Raw genomic sequence first — 19,865 nt, 5'->3', positions numbered from 1 at the left:
TGTTATTGTTTGACTGGTTGATGAATTTTTGTGGGAGGTGAGCACAAACTAAATAAAATCTTTAGTGAAAGTTTCCTCAAGGCCATCAAACGTAGAACCTGAGATGAGGGACAATCCCAATCAATCCCATTTACAAACTGCTTGCTACAAAATTTGTGTAAGAAATATCAAAAGATAGGAGATCTTTTGGAAGACATCTCAGAGTTTCACTTGCACCCAGAGAGAGAATATTACAAAAATTGTATGATGAGATCCTGAATTTAACAGTCCTCTAGCAGAAGCAATAGAACACATGTGGAGGCCAGAAGGGGAACAAATGTGCAGAACACAGAATTATGTAAAAATTTACTGGTAAAAGATACAGCAGAAAATTGTTTGGTATTGTATACAGAGTGAAACAGAACTCCATCGACAAAATTGCAGATGCTGTCCACTGATATTTTGTGAGTATTTCGGTATAAGGGACCCGTGCTCCAGTAATTCATTACAGAATAATAGTGTAATTATGATTTATTCAGTCTGTTATCACAATAAAAATTTTTTCTGTGAAAATACTATCACAACAGTGAAGAAGCTTGTACTATGCAATCATCAAAATGTAAAAATGCAAAACAGAGCACTGCAACAACCATCAGTACTTCGATGTGGTTGCCAATGCAGTCACTGCGGAAACAGCTCAGGACAGCATCATTGTGCAGCTCTTACGCAGCATCCAGTGAATCCATGCACGAGGTACATTCAGACAACTCTTCCACTAGTATACCTATTCATACAGTTTTGTATCACTGTTAACTTACAACTAACACTGCTGGGAAACAAACCACAGACGGAAACGAGCAGTAATGAATGTAAGCTTGAGGGCAAAGAGTAAAGTGGGCATTAGTGTTAACAGCAACTATGAGTGAATGGCACATGTTTGTTTCCAAACAAGACACAAAACGTGTACCATCAACATTTGCACTGTTGTGCAGACATTTTCAGCGCAATACAGACATAAAGTTAAGTGGGTGTAATAAACCAAATGAAATTCAATTATTCTGTATTAGCCACCCAGAGACCATAGATCCCTTATATCAAAATACTTAGAAAATAACTCTGAACAACTTCTGAAATTTTGTTGGTGGAGTTCTGGTTCACCCTGTGGACAAAGTGGCTCAGAAAATTGCAAATTTCAATGATATTGACCTATATTCTATTTACCTCATACTCCGATATACGCAACTGGAGAAGTACACCTAACTTTTTTTAAAAAACAGAAAAAAAGATTTTAGTATTTTTTTAGCTGCATGCTCTTACGAGAAGTGAGGCACCTAAAAGCAAAGGATAACTGAATTTTACCACATTTTGCATGAAGTTGGGCAAGTGGCATGCTCTTTGGTTGCATGGAATCTGATATGCAAGCCAGTCTCCACTTCACCTATACACTGATCATTTAGATTAAAGGCTGATGAATATGTACTATTTGGTCCACGTATAGTGACACCTTAATAGGGGGAATTCGCTTATGTCTGTCAGTTTATGTATTTTAAATCATGATAGGATAATACAAAGTAGGTTAAGTGCAAAGATCTTTCATATTCTAACAAAAATACAGTTTTTTTCTGACTACTTCAGTTCTCCTCTTCACAAAGTGGCTTTATGAGAATGGATGGTAGATTCGTGGCATGATGTACAGTAAGTATGTAGGAATCTTGTAAATAGTATCATGTTTTCTTCTAATGGTAGCTTCAAGGGAGTTCCCTTGTCTATGCTTTTCCAGTGACTGTGATCTCAGATATAGTTCTTCAAAATCCATTATTCTACTCTCTGATTCACTGTCAGTTTCACTGATTATTCTTATTTCAAAAGCAATCTCTGCTTGCTGAGTATGACTTTCACTGTGTTCTTAACATACCGTTTCATGGGTACACTGTCTTTTCCATCATCTGATGTGGATTGTGGGGGTAAGGAGGAGGCATGGGGTGGGTGGGGAGGGTAGCTGGGTAGGGATGGAGGAAGGTATAGTGCTGCTTGTGAGAGCACGCAGGGACATGGTGGGGAAAGGGTAGGTCTGCTAACTGCACTCAGGAGAGTTGGGGACAAGGGGAAAACAGAGTAGTTGGTGTATTGGTAAATAGAAGGTTGAGTAGTGCTGGTGTGGGAGCAGGCAAGGGCATAGTTAGGTGGAGGACAGGAACTACAAAGGTTTAGGCCCGTCGGGTTATGGGAACATAGAATATATTGCAGGGAGTTCCTATGTGCACAATTTTAAAAGCTGGTGTTAGTAGGAAGGATCCAGATTTCTAGGCTGTGCAGCAGTTACTGAAGTGAAGCAGATTTTGTTGAGCAGCATTTTCAGCAACAGGAGCACAGTAATTGCAAGTTAGTTAGTAGATCACATGACTGCTTTCACAGGTAGCCCTGCCTTTGATGGGATAGGAGATACCTATGATCAGACTGGAGTAGGTGGCAGTGGGAGGATGTGTGGGACAGTTCTTGCATTTAGATTTTTTGCACGGATATGAGTCATGAGGCAAGGGGTTGGAAGCAGGGGTGGAAAATGGGTGGACAAGGATATTGCATAGGTTTGTTGGGCAGCAGACCCTGTCAGCTACTGCCCCCCTCTATCCTGTTATCCCTCCCACTACCCACCCCAGGCCTCCTCCTTTCTTCCAGCACCCACTCCAGACTGCTGGGGCATGTCCAACACAGGTGCAGTTCGCAATCTGGCCACAGTGTCCAGAGACAGTGGTCAAGGGTGTGCAAGTCGTACTTGTGTGAATGTGTATGTGTATTCTACTCTGGAAGAAGGCCTTTTGGCTGAAACCTAACAGGTATAACAGTCTTTTCTTTGTGCCTGTCTGTTACTCGGTGTCTCCTCTATATGTTAAGTAGCAATCTATCCTTTTTAATAATATCGTTGCAGAGTAATGATGTAGATGCAAGGCCTATTGCACAGACGAGTCTCATACTGTTCAGCAAATGAAGCTCACTGGTACAATGAGGTTGACAGCTTCTTCTTCTTCTTCTTCTTCTTCTTCTTCTTCATAACCAATACACAAAAATGAAGTGCAGCCAAACACATGGTGCAAACCATTTATACTCAAGTAAAAATGTAATACTGGAAACTAGGACAACTTGAGCCCTGGGGTGATCTTGAGCCCAACAGGAAAAAAAGTTTCACTCTGCTGTCAGAGCCAACAGCTACTCATAAGAGTGGTAGGACTATGATTTTCACTTTGCAGAAACAGTGTTGCTGGTGTGGACAGATCTGTTGGTTCATATACTGGCCACCAGATGCTCTGTTCTGCCTTCGAAAGTGTACAGTCCATTGATTGTCCTGTGGGATTTGGATTTCAGCAACTCTGGATCATTTCCTAACCTTCAAATATGATTTTAACATGCATTCACTTGTAATATAACATTGCATTTTGTAAAATGTAGTTTATTAAATGGTTCCTGCTGATAAAGAATGTTTGTGTGACTGATCTATATGAGCCTGAGATTAATATCAGTTCTTCTGGCTCTAAGGCATAAAGGTTTAAAAGTAAGCAGAACTAAGATTTCTGGAGTGAAAAAACAAGATTGAAAGAAAAAGACAGAAAACAATGTTGAATGAAACTAGATGGCGGCGACTCCTTTAGCCTGCACTTAGCTAAAAATAGTGACATCACCTTGTGCAGCAGTGATGAAGAATATATAGGACACGTCATTAAGTTCTGTAGAACCATTGTTTCTCACTGAAAACACAACAAAGATAAAAATCTGTAAAAATAAAAGCAAGCCACCTTGCCTTAAAAGAAGACCATCTAGACCAGGGTTGACCATGGGGTGCAAATCTGCGTGCATGCACATAAGTGCTGTATGTTGTGTGTAGTTCGAGGCATGACCTGTCTCTGAACTACTTGCTTTTTCTTGGCTTTGCTTGGTCCTTCCCAGAACTGCTCGGTGCAATGTGACATATCATTTCTTCCAGCATTTGCTGTAGCATTTTTCTATTGTCATGACTTTCTTTAGTTCAGCAGAATTGTGGTGTCTGTGCCATATATCCTTTGCTATTTGTTCATTGTATAAATGAAGTTCACAGGTCCAGTTACTGTTTGTGCAAAAAGAGGGAGTCTAGCAATTTATCATCACCAGCTTTTAAAAATTAATGCAGGAATTAAGGGAGGGAAGACAATTCTCAAAATCTATTATACATTTGCATAATCAACAAGTACCACACATTTGCTATGGAATGACATTACAACACCTTTCAGAAAGAAATTAAGTATTTACATGATGACAAGAGAATAAAAAATAAAAAGATTGAAAGAAGATCTGTATGGGATTCATTGTTTTGTATATCAAGAAGCACTTTGTGCTATATAAACACATAGAACACGTGATGAAAATTAGTGGTACAAATGCTAACTTTTCTGAAGTTGCACACATTATTACACCATCAGTTGCAAGAGTTTTTGATGAACTGAATGAAGAGCATGGAGATGTTAATATTATTGTGAAGTACGTTTTTAAGCCACAGGGTGTGCCTGCAAGGAACCGATCAAACTGCAATGTAATTTCCATTTAAAATACAAATTATTTTATTTTAGAACTGTCCACAAGATCTAAGTTGCTTTTTCTAAGGAAGAGTTTCCACATGTCTCCATAATGAGGTTTCAAATGTGATACAATATTTCAATCAACATACCTATGCAAAAGACTGTTTTGTTAATGAAACTAATAAGTCACGGTTACGTGGCAACTTGAGTGACAAAAATCTACAAAATTGTCTGTGTCTGTCCATATGCTGACAGTTTGTACCAGATATAAATTTTTATTGTGGATTCAGCACAAAAAATAATTACATAATAATGAAAATGTGTTTTCTTTGTGATCAGTGTTCTAGAGGAACAATATGAAACCAAGCCACATGCAAGCGCCATTCAAGTTCCTTGCGAGAGTACGTGGCGTCGTCCTCATTGCTCCCCCATCCTCCTTCACCACTCCTTTCTCATCTTCACACTCAGACAGCGTGGCATGGTAGAGGAGTAAGTGCAACAGTGATCCGCACATATACGAGAGCTCTGCAAGCAAGCAGAAGTCCTGGCCAACCCTGATATAGACAAATCAAGTCTGGATGTAGGAAACTTTGTTTGTGTGAAACAAAATGACAAATTTACCCAAGAATGGTCCTTCAAACAAAAGAGGAAGTTTCTCTGATCGGACACACGGAGCCACCAACAAAGCCATGAAATGGCCAACTTAAATGGATATTCTGCTCTACAAATGGGAAGACATTGTTAGAAAAATAAAATCAACAAAACCTGAAGAGACGTCTTTTACAGTCATTTTGAAGCACAATATATAAATGCTTGCAATTATTCCCAATTCTTGGAAACTTTTTCAATGTTTTTATGACAACATTCCTTGTTTCAAATAAAAGCATGTGCTAGCAATGCCTTGTAGATTTTTGCTCACACATTTCCCACAAATACATGCATTATTCACATTGTTTTTTTTACCCTGCTTAACACATTTTTTAAAGCTAACTACATTTGCATTTTTTTTTCTTTTTTTTGTAACTCGAAGATATTCTTCTAACACAAAATTTCAGTCCTCCTCATTCAACACAGTACAAATTGTTACTGAATCACTAGGAAAAAGGGTTATGTTCAATTTACCCAACTGTACGTGCAACATGGACCCAAAGTAAATTAACTTCAAAGCAAATTACTACTTGAAAAACATGTACTTAACAAGTTGTTTCCTTGCAAATACTCTGTAGTTTTGGAAAAACTTATCTAATGTGAAAAGAACTTATTATTTCTGCCAAATATTTTTAAAAAAGCAGGAAAAAATAAAATTTTGTGCTCAAGTAGCTCTAGTTTACAGTATGTACGTTTGTGGAAAGCACCCTCCTAGAATGATGGGGAAAGGATGGTAAGGAGTCCATACGAATTACTTTTTCTTACCAGTTTCTATCCTACATCTATGCTGATGCAAAAAGGTACCATCACCTCCAACACAGGAGTTCTAAACAACATAGGGACATCATGTACCAACATTGGGAAATCAAGTTCACATGGTAAGAACTAGAGTAATATTAACATGGTATATTAAAATAACCAAAATAATTTTGATTAGGATGCAAGAATTAACAAATACTCATGGAAACTCCTTGTTATGAAACTAATATCACATCATGAAACCAAAATGGTGGTCTAACTGACAGCAACATCATGCCATCAAGATAAGTCACAGGAAGTAAAGGAATTCTGAAACAAGAACCTATTATTCACATTAACAATTTCACAATTTCAGAATGAGATTTTCACTCTGCAGCAGAGTGTGCACTGATATGAAACTCCCTGGCAGATTAAAACTGTGTGCCGGACCGAGACTCGAACTCGGGACCTTTGCCTTTCGCAGGCAAGTGCTCTACCGACTGAGCTACCCAAGCACGACTCACGCCCCATCCTCACAGCTTTGGAAGGTAGGAGACGAGGTACTGGTAGAAGTAAAGCTGTGAGGATGGGGCATTTGTCGTGCTTAGGTAGCTCAGTTGGCAGAGCACTTGCCCGCGAAAGGTAAAGGTCCCGAGTTCAAGTCTCAGTCCGGCACACAGTTTTAATTTGCCAGGAAGTTTCAATTTCACAATTGACTCTGAATGAGACAAGATGGAAAAAAGATACATAGACAATTGGAAAACATCATATCACAGTATATCCCAAAGGTGAATTAACAATTAGTACAGTTAAGACATCCCTCTTGATACTTTTTTTTGGAAAGTGAAATCAATCAATTGAAAGGTAAGAGAAGACTGTAATGTTACAGAATCTACAAGTCACACAAGTTACGCTTCAGAAGCTTCCATATGTTTTTCTGACTCAAAATTTGTCCTACCTTCAGTTTGAAATACAAGTATTGCCACTATTACATTCCCTTATATACTTACTTGTGTACTTGTCTTTTTATTGGACAGCATGTTTTCAATATTTTTGCCCATTTCTTCAATATCTGAACTATCTTCATCAGAGCTTTCACCTTCATCTGTCGAAAGGACTTCATTTGATGATAATACTCTATTCTGCAACTCAAATATTCGCTGACACTCTTCCTTGTACCTGTGAAAATACATATACCAGGAACTTAATGTAGAGTCAATTAAGAGAAAAATAAATAAAACAAAAGTGTTAAGACATTTTTTCCACAATTCTCTTTCTCTTCTGGGTAAAATAGTCCCTCTTTCTGATCTGTGGACAGTGACTATTCAGGTGGGTATTGTAATCAGGAAAAACAAAAGTGGCATTCTATGGCTCGAGCATGGAATATGAGATCACTTAATTGGATGGGTAAGCTAGAGAATTAAGAAGTTGGTAGGTTGAAGTTAGACACAGTGGGAATTAGTGAGGTACAATGGCAAGAATAGCAGGAATTCTGGTCAGATGAGTACAGGATTATATACATAAACTCAAATAGGTGTAATGCATAAGTAGGCCTAATAATGAGTTAGAAAATAAGAATGTGGATAAAGTACTATGAAAAGCATAGAGAACATAGAATGGCCAAGGTGGACATGAAGCGAACACCCATCACAGTGGTAGAACTGTATATGCCACCTAACTCCACAGATGATGAAGAGATTGTGAGACATACGATGAGGTACAAGAAAGTATTCAGATAGTTAAAGGAGTTGAAAATTTGTGATTGGAGACTGGAATTTGACAGTAGGAAAAGGAAGAGAAGGAAAAATATCTAGAGAACATTGACATCTACATCTACAACTACGTGATTACTCTGCTATTCACAATAAAGTGCCTGGCAGAGGGTTCAATGAATCACCTTCAAGCTGTCTCTCTACCATTCCACTCTCCAATAGCGCACGGGAAAAACGAGCACTTAAATTTTTTTGTGCGAGCCCTGATTTGTCTTATTTTATTGTGATGACCATTTCTCCCTATGTACATGGGTGCCAACAGAATGTTTTCACAATCAGAGGAGAAAGCTGGTGATAGAAATTTCATGAGAAGATCTCACAGCAATGAAAAACAACTTTCTTTTAATGATTGCCACTCCAATTCACGTATCATGTCTGTTGCATGATTGCCACTCCAATTAACGTATCATGTCTGTGGCACTATCTCCAATATTTTGCGATAATACAAAACGAGGTGCCCTTCTTTGTACTTTTTTGATGTCAACAGTCAGTCTCACCTGATGCAGATCTCACATCGCACAGCAATACTCCAGAATAGGGCAGACAAGCATGGTGTAAGCAGTCGCTTTGTAGAGCTGTTGCACCTTCTAAGTGTTCTGCCAATGAATCACAGTCTTTGGTTTGCTCTACCCACAACATTATCTATGTGATCGTTCCAATTTAGATTATTTGTAATTGTAATCCCTAAGTATTTAGTTGAATTTACAGCCTTCAGATTTGTGTGACTTATCACATAATCAAAATTTAGTGGATTTCTTTTAGCACTCGTGTGAATAACTTCACACTTTTCTTTATTCCAGGTCAATTGCCACTTTTCACACCATTGATATCTAAATCATTCTGCAATTTGTTTTGGTCATCTGATGACTTTACAAGATGGTACATGAGAGGATCATCTGCAAACAATCTAAGATGGCCACTGAGATTGTCTCCTATGTCGTTAATATAGATCAGAAACAATAGAGGGCTTATAACGTTACCTTGGGGAACACTGGATATTACTCCTGTTTTACTCAATGACTTTCTGTCTATTACTAGGAACTGTGACTTTTTTGGCAGGAAATCACAAATCCAGTTGCACAACTGAGGCCATATTCCATAGGCATGCAGTTTGGTTAGAAGATGCTTGTGAGGAACGGCGTCGATAGCCTTCTGGAAATCTAAAAATATGGAATGAATTTGACATCCCCTGTCAATAGCACTCATTACTTCATGAGTAAAAAGAGCTAGTTGTGTTTTGCAAGAACGATATTATCTGAAACTGTGCTGACTGTGTCAATAAATCATTTTCTTTGAGGTACTTCATAACTGATGGAAGGACAAAAATAAAATGGAAATGAAGTATGCAAAAGAAAATAAAGCTGACTAAAACTAGCAGAAAATGCAAAGTGTTGAAGTAGGAATGGGTAGAGGAGAAGTGCAAGGCTGTAGTAGAAGCCTGCATGGTTAAGGGAAAGAAAGATAGATGCTGCCTACAGAAAAATTAGAGATATCTGTGGAGAGCAGAGAAAATCCTGGATGAAATCAAGAAGTCAAATGGTAAGCCATTCTAAGCACAGAAGGGAAGGCTGAAATGTGGAACAAATATATAGAGAGCTTTTAAAAGGGAAACAAATTTGAAGACAAATTTATGGAAAGAGAAAAGAAAGTAGATGAAAATGAGATGAGAGATTTGATATTTCAAGAAGAATTTGAAACAGCACTGAAAGACTGAAGTGGAAACAAGGCTCCTGCAGTAGGCAACATTCCTTCAGAATTACTGAGTTTGTTGGAAGGACATGCCATGACAAAACTATTCCATCTGATATGCAAGATATGCATGACAAGTGAAATAAATTCAGACTCCAAGAAGAATGTAATAGCTCCAAGGAATTAAAGGTGTGGAGGTAACTGAACTATTAGTCTAATAAGACATGGTTGCAAAATATTAACACAAATTGTACTCAAAAGAATGGAAGGACTGGTAGATGGCGATCTCTTGAAGTATCAGTTTGTGTTCCTGCATTTGTCCACGACCATACAAACCCAACAACTTATCTTAGAAGATTGAGTGAAGAAATAAAAACCTCTGTTTATCACAACACAAAACAATGGAAACTCCAGGTTCGAATATCAACAATATTAGAAAAAGGATAAATTGCTAATCACTGTAAACATGACACATTGAGTTACAGGCAGGCACAATGAAAAGACTGTGCATTCCAGTCAAAATTGCCAAAAGATTTCTCTGACTCTACAGTTAGATGTTATAAACAGGCACAACAAAAAGACTGTTACAGAGGTGTCTACAGATAAGACAAGAAAACACACACACACACACACACACACACACACACACACACACACACTAACAAAAGCAAGAGATGGTGGTCGTGCGCATGTGTGTGTGTGTGTGTGTGTGTGTGTGTGTGTGTGTGTGTTTTCTTGTCTTATCTGTAGATGCCTCTGTAACAGTATTTTTGTTGTGCCTGTTTATGACATCCACCTGTAGAGTCAGAGAAATCTTTTGGCAATTTTGACTGGAATGCACTCTTTGAAATTCTGAAGATAGCAGGCATAAAATACAGGGAGTGAAAGGTTATCTAAAACTTGTACAGAAACCAGTTTGCAGTTATAAAAGTCTGAGTACCTGAATCCGTGGCTGTAGTTGATAAGGGAATGAGAAAGTAGTACTATCTTGCCACAGTACGATGACCGTTCGCATGGTGGCTGCCAGGAATGACAGGTGGCCATCCTGTCCTAGTCGCTGATAACCACGCAGTTGAGCGCCCCACAAACCAAACCAACATCCTGTCCTAGTACCGGACTGCCGAGAAGTAAGGAGAAGGCAGAGCTGAGTCCTCCTCACAGTTCTGGTACCATCATCTGTCATTTTATGGTTATACAAAAGCTGAGGTGCAGTTATATTGGCAAAACTCTTGCGACAAATGTACATTTTCCAGCTACTGCCAATTTTTCCCACTACTGACAGCACCAGTAGAAAAGAGTTGTCTTATTGTGGACAAATAGTAGACTATTCCCATGTTAAGTGATATGGACATTGTTGTAACTGCGACCGGAACGGTCGCGGGGTTAAAGTGACGGAAAGCGTGGCGGGACCAGCGGAGTGGCTCGCGAACAACAACACAATGGGAGAGGATGGACACAACCAACCAAGAACAGAACGAACAACAACAACAAGATCGAAACAACAGAGTCACAAGGAAACCTAACAACCACGTCCACTCGTACACGGAACAAGAAAGTAAGTGCCTAACACGAGGCGATGTGTCCAGAGACATACGCAAGATTAGACCCGCTGGCTAAGCGAGAGGCAGGCACTTAAATACTCTATGGGGGCCACCGCTATTGGCCCGCTGGAACCATGTGTTCCACTGTGTCGCCCTCACACTAAATGCAGGCCAGGAGGCGTGCGCCGCCACAGCTTACAGCGCGATGGCGCAGGACCTCTAGGGGTCTTTGACGTCCATGACATCTGGCAGGGATTCAAATTCCGCGGCACGCGGTACCAGATCCCTCCCCCCTGAAATTTGCGTGTAGGGGCGGAAACGCCCCGGACGGTGCCGAGGTGGGCGTAAGTGAGAAGAGGAGCCGGGCGCATCAACTGCTATTGGCGGGGAGGAAGGGACGCCCGAGGTATCCATAACAGCCGATCCAGAGTCCAGGGCGGGTGAGCGAGCCACCGATCCACCTGGGGCAGAGAAGGCCAGCGGCAGGCCCAAAGGGAGACGGCAACCGCGGGGCAGGGACGATGACTCGAGGACCACGTCCGCACCTGAAGGAAGTAGGGAAAGAGGCAGCAGTGTGAGTCCCGCGGGGGCACGTGGGCAGAGCTGATTATGATGGCGGCAATCCAACCCTTTCAACACCTGCACAGACGTCACATACTGCCCATGGGCCGCGACGACCGTGGCGGGTGTCCAACCTGCATTGCACCCGTACTCGTGGGCTCACAAGGCCGCACTGGGGCATACCACTGCAAGGGCTGGGAGTGGGGCAGGAGGAGTATGGCATCAGCAAATGGAGCAGCGTCCATGGCTGTCGCCCACGAAGGAGCTCTGCTGGACTGCGTCCGTCAATTGGCGTAGGGCGATAGGTGCTCAAAAACAGGGTGAGGGCCGACGTGGTTGGAGATGTGTCGACTGCCTTAGTCAACTGGTGTTGAAAAGTGCGGACAAGCCTCTCATCGCGCCATTGGACGAAGGGTGGAAAGGGAGGCTACAGATATGTTTGATACCGTTGACCTGACAGAAGTCGTAGAAGGAGGACACCGTGAATTGGGGACCATTGTCAGAGACCAATGTGTGTGGCAGGACCTCAATGGCGAGGACCTGGGCCAGGACTGTGAGTGTAGCCTCCCTGGTGGTGGATGCCATGCGGACAACATATGGGTATTTTGAGTAGGCACCAACGATGAGTAACCACATGGTGACGCACACAGACAGCACCCGAAGCCAAAAGTCTGGAAGGATGACCACGCAATGGGCATCTGACTCCGTGGCCAACAGAAGTACATCTTCGTTCAAGGAGAGCCAGTGGGACAGGTGGCGCCAGGGGCTGAAATTGGACTGCATCCGACAAGTAACATAGGAGGGCCACCTGTGGACCACGTAGTGGAGAGCCCGCCGCAAGACAGGGTCGCGGCGGGTAACCGCAGCAATGTGAGCAGCCATGAGAGGCAGTTCATCTAGTGCATCCCAGAGGGTGGAATCAATGTGAAAGCAGAGGACCTCCTGTTGGTCAAAGGCAGGATCGGGGCCAGCTGGGAGACGTGACAAAGCATCTGCGTTAGCATGGTGGGCCGTGGGCTTATACTGGATGGTGTAAGCGTAATTATGTAAGAACAATGCCCAGCACTGGAGACGTTGAGCCGTCTGCTCTGGAAGGTGAGAGTTGGGTCCGAAAAGTGTAACCAAGGGTTTATGGTCTGTCAAGAGGGTGAACTTCACCCCAAAGAGATAGGTGTGAAATTTTTGGATGGCGAACACGATTGCCAGGGCCTCCTTTTCAATCTGGGAGTAGTTCCATTCTGCCGGGGTCAACATCTTAGAGGCATAAGTGATGGGCTGTTCGGAGCCCTCGGCATCCTGGTGCGCGAGGACGGTCCCAATGCCATATGCTGACACATCAGCCACCACAACCAAGGGGCAGACTTCAGAATCGCCTTTAAACGGAGAAAATCCTGGTCACAGGCAGGAGTCCAAACAAAAGGTACCCCTTTGCGACACAAGTGATTGAGGGGTTGAACAACGGAGGCAGCCTGGGACAAGAACTTTAAGTAATAAGTAACCTTGCCCAAAAACACCTGCAGTTCAGATAAGTCCTTGGGACGAGTAAGGGCCTCAATGGCCGCGACATTACGACCTGAAGGGCGAATGCCATCTTTGCTAAGCCAGTGGCCTAAGTATTCCACTTCCGGTTGAAAAAAAAAAAAAAAACAACACTTGTCCAGCCAACAGTGTAAACCAGCAGACTGTAGAGTGTGGAACAAGGCACTGAGGTTTTGGGAATGTTCCTGGTGGGAACGCCCGGTGACCAAGATGTCATCCAGATAATTCACAGAGGCGGGAATAGGCTGTGCAAGCTGCTCCAGGAATCGATGGAAAATGGCCAGCGCTGAAGAGACACCAAAGGGAAGGCACTTGCACTTAAACAATCCAAAAGGCACGTTGATAACCATGATGTTCTGAAATTCGGCATCCAAGGGCAACTGGTGGTATGCCTCAGCCAAGTCTATCTCTGAAAAATACTCTCCCCTGGAAAGCTTGGCATGAAGATCTTCCTGTCGGAGAATGGGGTAAGAGTCAGCAAGGGACTGAGCATTGACTGTAGCACCGAAGTCCCCACACAGCCGAAGGGACCCATTGGGTTTCCGTATGACCACCAATGATGTCGCCCAGGGGCTGTAAGTTACAGGCTCCAGGATGCCAGCGGCCTGGAGCCAATCAAGTTCCTGCTTGAACACCGGCTGTAAGGCCACTGGAAGGGGCCAGGCCCAGAAAAAGCAAGTCTGTGAATCCAGCCGTAAGGTGATGTGCGCCTGAAAACCAGAAGCACATCTGAGATCCGTTGCAAACAACGACGCAAAAGCAGAGCACAGATCGTCCAAGTCTTGAAAAGGAACAGCCGTGGACATGACCTTAACTTCATTGGAAATGGAAAAGCCAAACAGTTGAAACGCATTCAGGCCAAAAATATTCGAAGCCGATGGACGGTCGACGACAAAGAGAGTAAGGAGCTGGGAACATGCTTGTACGTCACCCGGACAACAAACTGCACCCGAAGGGGAATGGAACCGTCTCCGTAGGCGACCTAATGGCGAGAGGGAGATGACAACTCAGGAGAGCCCAGCTGGGTATATGTCACCATATTAATCAGGGAGACGGGGGCCCCAGTGCCGACCTGAAAACGGACATCCTCAGTGAAAAGGCAGAGCGTAAGAAAAAGCTTCCGCACTGACGGGTCATCCTGTGGGACATCCGATTGCAGAGCATGGACTGTATCTTGAGGCCCAGGAGGGGCAGGACTGGAGCGAGTTGAGCGACTACGACAAACCGCGACAAACCGATTGGATGTGCCCCTTCTTGTTACACAGGCTGGGGACAATCAGCCCGCGAATGTGCAGTAAAGCACTGTGGGAAAGATGAAAGTGGGCGGAGTGACCGGTGACCAGAGGCACCGATGCCATAGAGATGTCGGACAACGAGGAGTCCTGTCGGCGCTGGCCAGCGTCGGCCGGGCCATGTTGAAGCCGCAAGGGTGGAACCCGCTGTGATGCTGCGATTGCCGCCACCTGCGATAGCGCCATAAGAAGCTAGTTAGCCGCCTGAGCAATTTCAAAGGAGTGGACAATGCGGAGAATGTCTTCCAAGGAGGGGTTGTCGAGTTTCAACACCGCAGTACGGACCTCAGGATCGGGAGACAGCTGAACCACCACATCCCAGATCAGGGAGTCCGCACATGAAGCCTTACACTGCTGATTGGTGCACGTAAAATCGCATCAATGGCTGAGACCCTGCAAGTCCGTGACCCAGGAACAATACGATTGACCAGGCTGTTTATGGTACTGATGAACTCCAGCCGAGAGGCGACCACATGGTAGTGTTGGGGATAACAGTTTGCCAGAAAGAACTTGTCTGGGGAGGCCCAAGACAAAAACAATAACCGCTGCAAGGAGTCGTCCGTGACTTGAAAAGCCATGAAATGTTGTTTCAGCCGATGTAAGTAGGTTTCCCAGTCCTGTTTAGTGTCATTAAAGGGTTGAAATGACGGAGGACGCGGGAAAGCATCGGACACCCGAGGACTCGGAAGCTGTTGTGGTAACGCGTCCCGGGCATCGACTTTGCCCATTAGCAATCACAGCGACTGCTGTAAGATGTCTAACTGGAGCTGCTGCTGCTGCTGCATGAGCTGCTGCTGTTGCTTCAGCAGACAGACCAACTTTGCCTCCATACCAACAATGACCACCGTTTACCTTGTCGCCAAAATGTTGTAACTGGGACCGGAACGGTTGTGGGGTTGCAGTGACGGAAAGTGCGGAGCAGCCTGTGAATAACAGCACAACGGGAGAGGACGGACACGACCAACAAAGGACAGAACGAACAACAACAAGATCAAAACATCAGAGTCACAAGGAAACCTAACAACCACGTCCACTCATACACAAAACAAGAAAGTAATTAAGCTGTCTAACGTGAGGCGATGTGTCCAGAGACGTATGCAAGATTAGACTTGCTGGCTAAGCGAGAGGCAGGCGCTTAAAAACTCTATCGGGGGCGCCGCTATTGGTCGCTGCAACAATGTGTTCCACTGCGTCGCCCTCACACTAAATGCAGGCCAGGAGGCATGCATCGCCACAGCTTACGATGCGATGGTGCAGAGACCTCTAGCTGTTTTTGACGTCCATGACATCAGGCGGGAATTCAAATTCTGCGGTTCGGGATATCAGAGACATAGTAATGGAAACTTAAGGGAAATTTGGAAAAGGAATTGATTCTTCAAGGAGAATAAATAAAAACTTTTGAGGTTTGCGCACGAGGGTATAACTTTGTTGGAGACAGTAAAGCACATGGAAATAGAATGGACCTGAAAAAGCAGTCAAACAGAATGGATAGTGCCTTGAAAAAGAGTTTATAAGATGAGCATCAACAAAGCCAAAATACAGGTAACGGAATGCAGTGAAATTAAATCAGGCAATTCTGAGGAATTAGATTAAGAAATGAGGCAGTGAAAGAATTGATGAGTTTTGCTATTTGGACAGCAGAATAAATGATTATAGTCAACATAGGGATGATGAAAAATGCAGGCTGAAAATAACTAGAGATGTCCGTCTGAAAGAAAAGACAAATAGGTTAGCACTTAATATAAAACTATGTGCCAGGAAATTTTTTTCTAAAAGTATTTGTCTGGAGCAAATCCTTGTACAGAAATGAAACACAAATAATGAACAAAACAGATAACAGGAGAACAAAAGGTTTTGAAATGTAGCCTTCCAGAAGACTGCTGATGTTTAGATAGTTTGATTAGATAATTAATGAAGAGGTACTGAATCAAACTGAAGGAAAACTAACTTTGACTAAAAGAAGACATCGTTATTAGGAGACATCATGAGGCATCAAGGAATAGTGTGTGTAGTAATGGAGAGCAGTGAGGGAGGAGGGGGGAAAGGGGAGGGGGAGGACAGAAATTGTAGAGGGAGACCAAGGCCTGAATACAGTAAGCATGTTCATATGGATGTACAATACTGCAGTTATGCAGAAGCGCAGAGGTTTTTACAGGATAGTCTAGTATGGAGACTGCGTCAAACCAGTATTCTGACTGAAGATGACAATGACGACGCCAAAGACAACAACAGCAACAACAACAACAGTAATTTCCTATTAACCAGCGACACCAATTCACTAAAAGTGTACCTAACAAGGGAAACTCCCCATCACACCCCCTCAGATTTACTGATAAAATGGCCCACTGGATAGCCCATCAAAAACTGAACACAGACCAAGCATGAAAACAGGAAGGAAGTGTACAGAACTGTGAAAAAAGAAGCAAAATAGAAACAGCGAATGGTCCAAGCTCAAGATGTGCAACATCAAATGAGTTGCAAGCACCACAGTGTCATGGTTGTGTGGTCATGGTGTTGGACTGCAAAGAGGGAGATCTGTGTTCAAATCTCCCTCATGTCCCACACACACGCACGCGCACACACACAAAATTATGAACTTTCCATCCAGTCATTGACATGTCTGTTCTCCTTCTGTAGTTTTGCCAATTGTCATACTATATTCTGGCTATAATATATGAGTCATGTGGTAAGAATATATTACTGGTGAGAGTAAATGTGACAAATGGTGCGAGCAGGTGTGAGGTACACACAGACCTCTCACATATATGGAAACAACAAATAAATGGATGTGAACTATGTTACAACAAAGGAATTCAAGAAGCAAACCTGCCCCTTCCTTACACTTCGCTACTGGAAACAGATGTTACAATAAATTTGAATCCAGCAAACAGAAATGTCAATGACCAGATGGACAGTTCATAATTTTGTGGAGGAAAAAAAAAGAGAGGAGGGGTGGGGAGACCATGGGGGAGATTTGAACATGGATTGCTCCTTTGCCACAGTTCAGTATACGTTCTTTCTGTTTTCATGCTTCATCTGTTTTCAGTTTCTGACGGGCTATCCACAGGGCAATCTTACCACAACATCTGAGGAGGGTGCAATGGGAAGCTTCTGTTGTAAGTAGTTTGTGTGGAAATAAAGGGCTAAGAGGCACAAACTATAAAAATAGATATGGAGAAGTTCATTAAACAGAAAAATGGGGGAGAATATGGGGAAGATGAAAACAAGCATGAGAAAGAGAAACAGCCGTCAGATTCTCTGTTGGTGCCAATTGTTTACGTGCACAGCCATAATTTTGAGACATTTGTTTCCACTAAAACATATATAACAATGTAAGTTTTATTTGATTAACGGAAGGAGTGAAGTTAACCACTCACTATATATTGACTGCACACTTTTAATTGGCCCCCGAGTGAAGGATGCTGGGAGTGGAAGCTTGTGATCACAATGTAGCACACACTGGCTGCTGAGATAAGCACTGCCTCTTTTTCCCAGAACAGTTAGCTTACAACTCAAAAGAAATGAACACTAATCGATTAATGCATTGCAGAAGTGACACAAAAGCTGATTGAAGAGTAGCTAGATGGACCAAGTATAGCCTCTTTGCTTATTTTTGTAAGTGATATTAAAATCACTATGCAAAACAATGCACATGAACCAACACTATATTCACAATGACTAGTCACTCTTATGGTGCACAATACTATAAGGGTGCCTACAATCGTGAACATTCCAGGGCTGCACAAAGTCAATCCATCAATCACAGAGGGGTCAAGGAAAAGTATGTGATCACTAGTTAAGGCCTTGTGCTGTCAACAGACATATAAAGAAGATTACAAATGTTGTAGAGCTTTCGGACAATATCCTCCTTCAGAGCTAAAAGATGTTTATATTTCTAGTATTAAATCTTACTTGACATACAGGGTGTTCAAAAAAAGTATCAGAAATTCCTACAGGGAGTTATATTGGTCAAAACTAAAATTATATATCTAGAAACCTATACCTGTTGAGATATAGAGCAATCTGTCCTCTCATTCCCATCTGTCTGTTATGTAGGAGTAGACGCTATAGACAGTGTTGCAAGTGGTCACCACACATCATGAAATGTCCCTCAGCCCCACTTCACAGCGAATCACAAACTCAAACATCTGGCTCCATTTGGATTGTGTCACATGCACTGGTCAAATGTTCCTGTAATGTCTGCACATAGCTAACAGGTTGGGCATACACCAATGCTTTTAAATGTCTCTGTAGCCATAAATCAAAACTGACTAAGTCTGGAAAATGCGACGTCCACGCTTTAGGACCTCCTCGACCAATCCATCACTCATTGTTCATTGCATTGAAGTACAGTCCCATGATAAATAGAAAATGGGGGTTGTGTCTTGTCGTGCTTAAACCACAGTCGTCATCTTTCAGCAAGTTCAACATCACCCAATGGCACTGGTAATTTATCACGCAAAAATCAGTGATACAAACAGCACCTGTTAATCTATTTCATAAAGTGTATGGCTCTAAGAGATAGCTACTGATGATTGCTGCCCATAAATTGATACCAAAGCGATCCTGATGCCTCATCTCCATGGTTGCTCACGGATTTGCATCTGCCCACATGTGCGTATTATGGTAGTTTACTATGGCATCTCTTGTGAATCCAGCCTCATCTGTAAATAAAATGCAGGCTGTCAATATTAAAAATTACTTGTCACAAGTAAAACATCCGCCCCATACCTCAGAAGGTACTGGTGTCCGAACATAAAACTACAGGAATTTTTCTTTTTTTGACCAATACTACCTCCTGGAGGAATATCTGACACCTATATTTAAAAATCCCTGTGTATGTACTGCTGAATGAAATATTTTGCTAAGCTAAGGTACTATGTCACAAAATCTTACACAGAACTGATTTTTAAGGTAAAAGTTGTTGCATGGCACATACCGGTTTGCACGATTCTAAGATCACTGAAGATCGGATCTGAATGTTCAAGCAAACTTCAAAAAGCATTAAGACACTGATAAGAAACTTGAAATTATTACTGAATACAAAATCAGAGAGGAAGGATTTAACAGATCAATTTTTCATGCAGGCCTGAAAATAAATTACTATTAGACTGAAATCTTTTATAGCCAGCAAATAAATAAATAAAAAAAAAAAACACACAGATGAACCAATTATATCAAAAAACCACGCTGTGAATTATTGGATTTAGGACAGTTTAAGATGACAGCTGGATGAAGGTAAGGATTAGTTCTGAAACAGAATGTTTACGAGGGATTTAGGGCAGTTGAAGATAACAGCTGGATGAAAAGAATGCACGAGGAGGTGAGGGGTGGCCCCAAACAGAATGGTTACAATCAGAGCAGTTTTCCATTTCTGACTTATAACAGTGAGACACTGATTTTATCTGAGGTTGTCATTGAAATAGTGAGGGTGACAACATCTAGAGATGCATGGTGAATACTACTAGGAGAGTGAGGAAAACAAATAAATGGGTCTGGAAACAAACTTGAAATGAAGACATAATTATGACTAGGATTAAATTGAATAGCCAGGCAAAAACA

The 19,865-nt window shown here is 42.4% G+C and overlaps 1 protein-coding gene across 2 annotated transcripts in view; it reads right to left on the bottom strand.

Moving 5' to 3' along the window:
• Window positions 1-19,865, bottom strand: part of LOC126187614 (transcription initiation factor TFIID subunit 1) — a 230,779-nt gene that overhangs the window by 53,178 nt on the left and 157,736 nt on the right. For both annotated transcript variants that reach the window (XM_049928806.1, XM_049928807.1), the window contains exon 17: window positions 6,920-7,088. In XM_049928806.1, coding sequence (XP_049784763.1) covers window positions 6,920-7,088 — 169 coding nt within the window. The remainder of the gene's footprint in view (window positions 1-6,919; window positions 7,089-19,865) is intronic.

Source organism: Schistocerca cancellata, chromosome 5, assembly GCF_023864275.1.
Source record: "Schistocerca cancellata isolate TAMUIC-IGC-003103 chromosome 5, iqSchCanc2.1, whole genome shotgun sequence".
Classification (NCBI taxonomy): Eukaryota; Metazoa; Arthropoda; class Insecta; order Orthoptera; family Acrididae; genus Schistocerca; species Schistocerca cancellata.
The sequence above is the reverse complement of the archived record's forward strand: the minus strand, read 5'-3'. Positions and strand labels throughout refer to the sequence as shown.